Source organism: Grampus griseus, assembly GCF_964374135.1.
Source record: "Grampus griseus genome assembly, chromosome: 1".
Lineage (NCBI taxonomy): Eukaryota > Metazoa > Chordata > Mammalia > Artiodactyla > Delphinidae > Grampus > Grampus griseus.
In genome coordinates, this window is record NC_139017.1 from 158,494,638 (window position 1) to 158,505,400 (window position 10,763).

General features: G+C 58.3%; 1 protein-coding gene across 1 annotated transcript; it reads right to left on the minus strand.

The window, feature by feature from the left end:
- Positions 1-595: 595 nt before the first annotated feature.
- On the minus strand, positions 596-10,100 carry HCRTR1 (hypocretin receptor 1). Its single transcript, XM_082673867.1, has 8 exons — positions 9,748-10,100; positions 8,203-8,540; positions 7,835-8,013; positions 6,412-6,655; positions 5,923-6,038; positions 3,828-4,054; positions 2,706-2,827; positions 596-1,004 (listed from the first exon to the last, which is right to left on the minus strand). The coding sequence occupies exons 2-8, from the start codon at positions 8,399-8,401 to the stop codon at positions 814-816; spliced, it is 1,278 nt and encodes a 425-aa protein (XP_082529993.1). The 5' UTR covers positions 8,402-8,540; positions 9,748-10,100; the 3' UTR covers positions 596-813.
- Positions 10,101-10,763: the final 663 nt, after the last annotated feature.

The window sequence follows — 10,763 nt, forward strand, 5'->3', positions numbered from 1 at the left end:
CTGGGATCCCGTGTGTTAGGGGACGAGAGGTGGGAGGGGTCAGCAGATAGCTGCATTTCAGCACTGTCTTCTCTCCTCCCCCAGCCTCCCACCTTCTCACTCCTAACCTAAGAAGCACAGATTTTGTGCAATGACAAGGAGAGGGAACATTCAGTGCCAGGCTTTTAATTACAGTTGCTTCAGGCTGCTGGCCTCCGTACCAAATGGCCTCGTGGAGAGTGTTCTACCACTGCACAACCAACGGGGTCCAGTCTGTGGTGTGTGCACTTGGCACCTGGCGAGGGCGGGGCTCTGTTCCCACTGGGGAGGGGCTGGGCTCAGATTAGTTCACATGGGCCTCAAGGAGCGCTGCCAAGTGCAGCCTGGGCTTTAGAGCCCCTGGACCAGATGGAAATGCCTGCTGGGACCCTTATAGCAGACTCCAGGGAAGACCTATGATTGGGTAGGAGAGGGGTCTTTGGGAGGAGGGCCAAGCTCTGGAAGGATGATAGTGATGGATGGTACTGTGCGGTATAGCCAAGTGAGAGGAACACAACGTTAATCTTGTCCTTAACACTTTACAGTTTACAGAGAGCTTTCCACTTTCTTGAGCGTGCTTAATCCTCACATGAATCCGCTTAGGGGACGCAGCTCAGAGAAGGGAAGTGACACTGCCCAGAGTTAAACAGGCAGAAAACGAGGCGAGGAGCCCCGGCCTCGCACTGCAACCAGCAGTCTTTCCATGAGGAGTGGGGGCAGCTCCCCCAGTAGCCAGAGGAGCAGCCCAGGCAGGGGATAGGTTGCACCCCCTTTTGCCACCAGGATGGCCCTCGCTCAGGGCAGCACCGTGGTGACACTGGTGAGCACCACGTGCTCCGAGACTTTGGAGACAGAGCACCGGCTCTGCAAGGACAAGGACTTGTGGCTGGCAGAGGAGCGAGGGCTGGGGGCCTTCAGAGAGCCGCAGGGACCCAGGCCAGGCAGGCAGCAGGAGAAGGCGGCCTTAAACTGCTCCCGGAATTTGCCTTGGTTGAGAGACAGAAGACACAGCCATAAGGAGACGGAAGCAGCAGGAAGGGGCCTTGGGCCCAGGGACACCCACGCAGGTCCAGCCAAGCTGCCTGTGAGGGTGTGGGAGGGAAGGGTAGAGCTGGGCAGGAAAGAGCCCCAAGGCGACCTCGTCACTGCCAGGGAGAGTGAGGACAGAGGCCCTGGAGCAGGTTCCCAAGGAGAAATGCAATTTTCATCTGATTCCTTGACTGCGCTCTGGCTCTGAGCCTGGCTGAAAACGTTTTGTCTGGCTCAGGGAGCTTAGGTCACCTCTGCCCTCGTTGGCGGGCAGGTGGAGGGGCTCACGGCTCACCATCTGTGGCTAGGCTTTCCCCATCTCTGCCCCATGGTGATGAAAATACAGCGGCAGCAGCCCTTGCAAAGGCACTGTGCCGGGCACCTGAGTTTGTCGCCCAGCTCACCCCAGCACCCTGAAGACCTGGAGTCCTCTAACCTCACTCCACAGAGGCACACAGAGGTGCAGTGGCTTGCCCAAGGTCACCAGCGGTCTAATTCCAAAGCCTTCGCTTAAAGGGTAGGGAACAGTGGGGAAGGAGGGATCACCACAGCCATCTGTACAGTCAGAGGACACCAGGCAACAGATTGTGCTGGAACTGAACAACCATGTTTCAATCGCCCCGCAAGCCTGGCCGGTGCCCAGCAGAGGGCCGAGCACACAGCAGGCGCTCAGTAAATGTAGACCAAACGAAGAAATGCACGTCAGGAAGTCTGCCTGACGTGTCCTCTGCCGTTGCTCGTCTCTTCTGTTCTCCCCTCTGAGCTGGAAACCACCCGGCTAGCCTCTGTTGAGTAATTCTTTAGTCTCAGTGAGGGTTACAGCATTGACCCCAGCCCCTTCTTTAACCTTTCAGCTTTTTCTCAAAGATTGTCCAGGCTTGAGCAGTCATCTGGTCAGTTCTCTAGGCCTGGTCCGAGTCAGGTCTGGTGAGTCACACTCTGCTGAGCCCAGGCGGGGGCCCGGGGTGGGGCCTTTCCACCCTGAGACCGGGAGGTAGTGGAAGGGGGTGGGGGCTATGGGACAGTGGACAGAGGAGGCCTGGGCGGGGGGGGGGGGCAGGGGACCAGGGATGCCTGGACTTGCAGAGGGGAGAGTGGGAGGGCTGGTGCTGGAGGCAGGTGGATTCAGGGGTAGCCCCCCCAAATTCGGGCCACTCTGCCAGCACGTGTCTAGCTGGGCATGGGGAAGCTGCTTCCCGGCCCTGGGCTGCCTCGCTGGTGGCCCTCCCTTCCCCCTGATGCCTCGATTATGCAGTCATCTTCTCAGGCAGGGGCTCCATCTGGAGCCTGTGTTGACCAGACTGGCTGATTGGCAGTCCTGCTGTGCGTGCATCACGCAGGGGTGGAGGTGAGCTGGCCCAGCCCCTGCGCTCCCCCCCACTCAGTGGTCTGCATAATCTGCAAAACTGGATCCTGGAGCTGGTCACCTTCTTTGGCCACTATTGGGAGTGTGGCCTGTCGCCCACTCAGACCAGGGCTCTTGGGCGGGGACAAGTCTTCCCCCTGAGTGGGAGTTCCCAGAGCAGGGTCCTGATCCCCAGGAGGCAGCAGGTGTATTCTTCCCCACATGCTTTATTCAGCCTGGGTTGAAGATGGGGAGACCATTGTCCTGGGGACTGTTGCCACCCTCAGTTACTCTGCGTCCCCAGCCCACTCACCACTGAGGAAGTTGTAGATGATGGGGTTGGCGGCGCTGTTGGCGTATACCAGCCAGTGGGAGAAGGTGAAGCAGGCATAGACGGCTTCTCGGTCGCTGGCTTGGCGGAACATCCCAAACACCCTAGGACCAGGGGGCAGGACACTCAGAAATGGGAGGGAGTGTGTGTGTGTGTGTGTGTGTGTGTGTGTGTGTGTGTGTGTGTGTGTGTGTGTGTGTGTGTGTGTGTGTGTGTGTGTGTGTGTGTGAGTGTGTGTGTGTGTGTGTGTGTGTGTGTGTGTGTGTGTGTGTGTGTGTGTGTGAGCAGTTGCTGTCCAGACAGGAAAACTCAGACCAGGGTACCTCTGCTCAGTCACCAGCCGTGTGACCCCCTGGGGCTCCCCCTCCACTTTATCATCCATCCCCGTAGCAGCACGATGAGTCATAGACATCATCCACTTTTTAAATAGGGAAACTGAGGTTCAGAGAAGCAAAGTGATATGTCCAAGATCACACAGCCAGGAAGTGACCAAGCACAAACACACTGAGATTGTCTCATGGCAAAGAGCCCAGGGTCTTGCCCTGCCCCCCTCCCCACCCCCACCCCATGGCCTCTCACAGGTCACCCCAGACCCCTGTGGGTGTGGTTGCTCCCTTCCTTCAAGTCTCTGCCAGATGTCACTTCCTCAGAGAGGCTTTTTTGTTTTTAACCATTACATCTAAAAAACATTTATTTTTAACCCCACCAACCTCTGTCACTGTCATTCTCTATCCCCTTTCCCTATTTTTTCGTCAAAGCAGTTATCACTGGCTGACATTGTAGTACATGTCCATTCTCTCTCCCGTCAGATGTCGCCTCCACGAATGCAGGACATTGTCCCGTGCACTCGTTCACTCCGTTCCCAGCCCTAACAACCTGATGATTGAGTGGCCAGACGAGAGAATTTTCACGAGAGCCCCAGGAGGCAGGCCGGTTATTCCCATTCTACAGATGAGGAGATTGAGGCTCAAAGAAGAGAATTACTCCCACAAGGTCACACAGTGGGTGAGCGGTGGAGCCAGATCTTTCTCTGAAGCAGAGAGAGCTCCTTCCTCTGACCCCACCACCTCTCCCCACCCCCAACCACTCCCCACGCGCTCTCACCTCTTGAGGACATTGAGGACACTGATGGGCAGGTAGCAGAGGGCAAAGACCAGCAGCACCACCATCAGCATCTTGGCCGTCTTCCTCCGAGCTCGCATTTGCTTTACCTCGGCCAGGAAGGCACGGGCCCGAGGCGGGGGCTCTGCGCCCACGCCCTGCCCCTGGTCCTCCAGCTGGTCTGAGGGCCTCTTCCAGTTCCTCACCAGGGCCGACGTGGTGCCGGGGATCTGTCCAGCACACACAGACAGCAGCGGTGGGTACAGCTCCTTGGGAGGGTCGTTCTGCTTCGCTGGGCCTGCTGGACCCTGGGGCAGGGGGAGGTGGGCAAGGGAACAAACCCTTGCAGCAGGAAGGAGCCTAATATCCATGATAAAGACCAACACTCTGGACTTGAGTGGACTTCCGTGTTCCATTAGCTCATCGTGAGACCACCCACAATATGTCTCTTGGGACGGTATTATTCACCCTTAGTTGTAGATGAAGTAGGGGACCCTTGACAAGCCCCCAGGTCACAGCCTGGGGCCTGAACATCCTTCCAGCTACCCACCCACCTTCCTTAAATCACCACCTGCATCTGTGGCGACGGGGGTGGTTGGATGACTCGTGCCTCCCCCGGTCCTTGCCCGACCCTGGGAGGCCTGAGCAAGGGGCGTGCAGGTGGACAGCGTGGAATGGCCTGGGCCTCAGAGCATAGGTCCCAGCCTAGGTCAGTGCCGATAGGCCTATGGTGGTTCTAGGCACCTGGAGCAGCCACAGATATTCTCAAAGCCTCTCTCACACTGGACACCTGAATCACCCCACAACAGAAGGGCATGGGGCTAGAGTTCAGGAAACTTGGGATCTAGGGCCAGCTCAGCCATTCAAGAGCTATGTGACCTTGGTAAACTCACTTTTCTTTCCTGAGCCCTGCTTTTCCTGTTGGATAAGGATAGCGACTCCTGCCTTGTGGACCCGGGGCATTGTGAGGAGCAGATGGCGAGCGCTGGTGGAGCGCGAGGCTGCTCGTGTTCCGGCCAGCCTCCTCTCCCTGCCCGGGCGCTGATCCAGGACTCACCCCGCTAGTGCCAAAGACCTCTGAGCATGCCCTCCCATGGCAAACCCCCCCCCCTCCAAAAAAAACCCCTGCTGTTGGTCAGTGTGTAATAGAGGAAAGAAGGAAGGCCCTGGAACCAGAAAGGCTCTGCCACTCATCAGCCGTGGCAGATTGGTTGCCCTTACTCAGCATTTGTAAAGTGGGTAATATTGCTTCTTTGGTTAGATAGTTGTGAAGACATTGCAAGCAAAGTGCCTAATTTGGACAGCAACACGGAGGTGTTATTCTTGTTGTGGCACTGAACCGGGCATTGGAACCCCACAGACCTGGGTTTTAGTCCCTGATCGTCCACTCGCTGGTGAGGGATTTGGGAGAAGTTGCTTTGCCTCTCTGGGTCTCAGTTTTCTCATATATTAAGGTGGGGATAGGGACTTCCCTGGTGGCGCAGTGGTTTAGAATCCGCCTGCCAATGCAGGAGACACGGGTTCGAGCCCTGGTCCGGGAAGACCGCACGTGCCACGGAGCAACTAAGCCCGTGTGCCACAACTACTGAGCCTGCGCTCTAGAGCCCTCAAGCCACAACTACTGAGCCCCCGTGCTGCAACTACTGAAGCCCGCGCGCCTAGAGCCCGTGCTCTGCAGCAAGAGAAGCCACCGCAATGAGAAGCCCGCGCACCGCAACAAAGAGTAGCCCCCTCTCGCCGCAACTAGAGAAAGCCCGCGTGCACCAACAAAGACCCAACGCAGCCAAAAAAAATAAAATAAATAAATTTATTAAAAAGAAAAAAAAGGGGATAACGGATGGTGGTGAAGGGGGTGCAAGACTAGCTGGGCGTGCCTGGTGCAGTAACTGGCAGCTACTGATATTAGAAGGATGCCAGTTACTATTCGGTTCCAGGGCCGGCACTAGCACTTTCGGCCTTGAGTTTGACGCATGCCTAGGCCTTGCCTCTCTGGTTGCAGCCAGGATGGCATGTTCTGAAGGCAGAGGGCTGTCTACTCCCTCAGACCAGTACCCCTGTCCCCTCCCAGCCCACACAGTGACACCAGAGTGGGCCTCACCTGGCGGCCCCAGAGCTTGCGGAAGATCTGGAAATAGGCCATGGCCATGAGGCCTAGTGGGGCCAGGTAGGTGACAATGAAGAAGCAACTGTGGTAGATCCTGGGATAGAGATCATCTGCAGGGGCCAAGAGATGCAGGGCTTGGGCTCAGTCTGGGAAGCCCCGGCCTGCCCTGCTTAGCAATACCACCCTGCCCTGACTAGGGCCAAAGTAAGCAGCTGGGCCCCGTACAGGCGCCATGGCAGAGAGACCCTGGAGTTGCCCAGCCCAGTGGTCTCCATCCTGGAGGGACCCCTGGCAGATGTCTACACTAGAGAAGGTACCCACACCAGAGGTATCCCTGCTAGATGCCTGCTCTAGGGTATCCTCCCAAGAGATACCCACCCCTGGGTGCCCACCCCAAAAGTGCCCTGATAGATGTCTGCTCTGGGGGTGTGTGCCCCGGAGGTGCCCACTTCAGGGACACCTGCCCAAGGCTCCCGCCGTTACCTGCCCAGCGTTCATCACAGACAGAGAAGAGCCGGGTGCGGTTGGCTAGCTCGGGCAGCACACTGCTGCATTCCATGACAGCAGCCTGGGGCACCATGACAGCCAGCGACACGGCCCAGATGCCCAGGATGGAGCCACGGGCACGCCGGGCAGTGCTCTTGAACAGCAGGGGGTGGCAGATAGCATACCAGCGGTCCAGGGCGATGAAGCTCAGAGTCAGCACTGCCACTGACACAGACACGGCCTGCCCCATGGGGACACAGTGTCAGTCCTTTTGGGGGCCACCCAGAGACATGGGGTGAGTGATGGAGCTCACAGCCCAGAAATACCAGGCAGCCAGGTGCAGTGCAAATCCTGACTCCACCACTTACTGCCTGTGTAGATTTGGGCAAATCACTCACCCCCTCTGAGCCTCGTATGCAGAATGGGAATGTATCATCCACCCGGCAGGATTCTTGTGAGAATAAATGAAATTATGGATGGAGAATGTCCAGCTTGAGACCGGGCACATAGTAGGTGCTCCCCTACTATGGATAATAATTTACACTTTAGGAAATAACTACATGCCGGACACTGTTCTCGTTATCCTCAGAACAACCCTTGAGGTGTGTCCTCTTACCCCCAAGGTACAGGTAAGGAAACTGAAGCAAGAAAGATTAAATAACTTGCCTAAGGTGGATTTCCTCACCTGCCTGTCTTTATTCTCAGGGTTGCCAAAGTTAATGGGTTGAGTGGGAAACCTCCAAATAATGGGAAATCCAAGAGGCATTTCTCTCTGCCCTGGGATCCCATCCCTTCCCCAGGCTGTGAGGAAAGAGTCCTCATTCTGGGAGGCAGAGATGAACCTAGGCCAGAGACGCAGGGGCACTGGCTCCAGGAGTGCCCCCTGCCCTCTGGGGTACAGGGAGAGGGTCGAGGGATGCAACCCTCTGGCCAGCTCTCCTTCTGGCCCAACAACCGTACAGGACAGCCTGACACCCACCACTGGGAGAGGGAAGGCCCCAGCCGGGAGCGGAAGGGCCGGGGAGGAGACTCTTGCCAGCCCGCCACCTCAAAGCTGCCCCCTTGGGGTCAGGGAACAGGCCCATTCTCTGTCATGGTGGGCTTGCGCCTCTCTCCTGCACTGTGTGCCCGTGTACCTGGAAGTGACTGTACATGTGTCCGAACATGCCTCTGTGAATGTCGATGAGTGTGACCTGGAGGGTACCTCTGTATGAGTATATGGGGCTGTGTCTGTGTCTGTGTCCTTGAGTGTCCTGCCTGACGGCCTGCCCTTGCTAACAATAGAGCATGACACTGCCGAGGTACTGAGCCATGTCCTGTCTAAAAGGCAAGTTTGAGGGTCACTGAGACCTACGCAAGGCCATGGTTTTTGTACTTGGTATGACAGGGGGGTCATGAGGGGCACCCAGGCAAAGCTCACCTGTAGATAGGGGATGACCTTGCAGAGGGCATGGCCGAAGAGCCAGGATTCAGTAATGTCTACCAGCAAGCTAGCCGGCAGGCAGATGGCCGTCACCAGAACGTCGGCCAGGGACAGGTTGACGATGAAGTAGTTGGTGACCGTCCTCATGTGGTGGTTCCGCCACACGGCCAGGCAGACTGCGGGGTGGGAGCAGGATGAGATGAGGCCGGTGGCAGAGCCACGCCCAGTCTAGCTGGGTCCCATCAGTGAGACCCTTCCCCCACAGTACCCCGTAGGGACTTGGGGGAGGGGGAGAGAAGCAAGGCCCAGGACCCCTCCCAGTCCCCAGGGGAAGCCCGAAGCACCACAGGGACCTAGAGACCTACCCAGCGTGTTGCCCACCAGGGCCACGAGGAACACAGCCACGTAGGCGGCGATGAGGACCCACTCGTACTGCTTCGGGTACAGATAGTCACGCCACAGATAGCGGAGAAACTCGTCTTCGTAGTCTGGAGGCACCGGAGACGGTTCCCCGCTGTCAGTGGGGACCCCCATCTGGGGCCCTGGGGTGGCCGAGGGCTCCATGAGCTCAGGAGCCACTACAGCTGATGGACATCCCAGGCTCCCCCAAGGGAGGGGCGCCCCTGGGCCAGGCCTTAGCCCACTTCCCTCAGGGGACCCAGAGTCTTGCACTCAGGTGTTTGTGGTCCCAGCCTGAAACCTTCTGAAGGAAGGAAAAGGGAACATTAGGGAGAGTGCCAGGCAACTTGCAGATGAGCTTCCTCTTAATTCTCACAGTCATGTGGGTTATGGAGAGCCTGAAATCGATGGAGAAAGACAGATCTGCCTTGCCTCCCAATTTCATACCAGTTGGGTAACTTACCTCACCCCCCTCTCAGCCTTGGTTTCCCCATCTATCCCGTGGAGTAATAACTGAGCCGGCCTCACAGGGCCTCGCTGAGGAATAACGAGCTCTAATGAATGCCGAGTGCTTTACCCAGAAACTGGCACCGGAAGCCGGCTTCACGGTCATTGCTGGTTACCACTATTAAGAGCCCTGCTTTGCAGAGGGGGAGATAGAAGCTCAGAGAGGTTGAGCCCCTTGCTCAAGGTCACAAAGCTGTTATTCCAGGTCTGTCTGAGTCCACCAAAAACCACAGATTGGAGAGGGGAAGCCATCCTGATTTAAATGTTCTCTCCTGAGTCAGTTCACAGGCCTGAATTTTTGGTTGAAAAACTGGTCAAGGGAGGCTTTTGAAGACCCACGCCCTGCCCACAAGACCTGCCAGACCCTCCCTGGTGGGGACACACACGCACACACACACACACACACACACACGCACACACGCACGCACACAGTGTGGGTAGAGGTGCAGGGAGGAACTGACAGCCTCTCCGAAAGCGAGGGGAGAGCCCCAGGCACAGGGGCTGGGCCCGTCAGCCCCCAGCCCCCGCTAGTCCCCCCTTGAATCCCGTGGCCGCGATGCGCCCCGGTGGCCGCCAGGGGTCGCTGGACCGGCGTGTGGGCTGCCCTCTTCATTCATAAATCCGGCCTCGCACCCCGCCCCTCCTCGCTCGCTCAGACCCGTCCTTTCCCCGGCTGAGAAGGGAGGACCCCGGACGTATGTAGGAGGGTTGCCGATCCCTGGAGACCCCCCGGGGAGCATGAGGGGTCTCCTTCACACCCCCAGCGGGCGCCGGCGGACCCGCTTCCTCAGCGGGACCTCCCTGCGTCTCTGGGGCTGTGCGGGCTGCGGTGCGGGGAGCGAGGGCGCGAAGCATTCTTTAGGAGCCTGCCTGCCGGGAGGAGGGCAGAGCATGCCGGGGACCCAGCCTCCAAGCACCCAGGTTATCTCCCGAGACTCTTGGCTCCCGCCGAGGGTCCTCTGAAGTCCACCACCCCGAGCCCGGGGGTCCCCCAAGCCCCGCACCTGTTGGCTGCGGTTCCCCGGCGTCCTCGGCTGCTGGTCCCCCGATCTTGCACCGGGACTTTGCCTCCCCGCCCCGAAGGCCGATCTCCGGGGACTGGGGTTGGAGGGGAGGGGGCCGGGGCAACCCCCTCCCAAGGATGCGCTGCCTGGGCTCTCTCGGCTGGGCGCGAGCGCTGGCTCCGACGCGGGCTGTGGCTGGGCGCGGGCTCCGCCAGGCTGCGCGCCGCGGAGAGGGGGGAGGCCGGGGCGGGAGGGGCAGGGAGGGGAGGGAGCCCCGGGCCGGTCTTGGCTGCAGGTCTCCCAACCCAGAGATCGGGAGGGAGATGCTCGTTCCTCCTCGCCCCAGACTTCAAGCGTCCATCCCACCTCCATTCATGTTTCCATCCGTTCATTCATACCTTTCGCATTCATTCAACATTTCTGCCTCCGACTACTCTGTTTTCAGAACGCACCTACTGTGTGCCGGTGGGCCCCAGGTAGCTTTGAAGAGCCACAATGTAGAGGTGGATCCCAGCTCCACCTCTTCCCGCTGCCTCACCTAGCTGATGAGGATGAGGGCACAGGTGGGTCACTGCACCGCCTCCAGCCAGGCTCCGGCTGTTGCTGGAGCAGCTAGCTCCCAGCGATGCCAGAAGGCCCGGATCGCCCTTCTCCCAGCCTCCTGTTCCATCTGCCCTCCAATCCTTTTTGTTCATACCTACTTTCCCCCCTCCCAAGACAGGGACGGTAGGTGGGGGCAGGAAGGGGGGGCACCAGAAGGGCTGATGAATTCAACTAACATTTTACAAGCTGTGTGCCAGGCAGTGAGCTAGAATAATACAGCTGCCATTTATACAGTCCCCACCATGTGCATAATCTCACTTAATCTTCACATCAACCCAGTGAGGCAGCTGTTACCATCCCCATTTCACAGATAAGGACCCTGGACTCACATGGTTCAGTGACTTGCCCAAGGTCACACAGCAGAGGCCGAGATGGGACTCAAACCTGCACTCTTCTCCAGGTCTACCTCCCCC

Bases quoted from the DNA above. Each gene is read 5' to 3' on its own strand.
- HCRTR1 (XM_082673867.1), bottom strand. From the start codon at position 8,401: ATGGAGCCCTCGGCCACCCCAGGGCCCCAGATGGGGGTCCCCACTGAC. The intron at 8,014-8,202 runs GTAGGTCTCTAG...CCCACCCCGCAG, and splicing joins CCTGGTGGGCAACACGCTGG to TCTGCCTGGCCGTGTGGCGG. The intron at 4,055-5,922 runs GTGAGGCCCACT...TGTGCTGGACAG, and splicing joins GCAAGCTCTGGGGCCGCCAG to ATCCCCGGCACCACGTCGGC.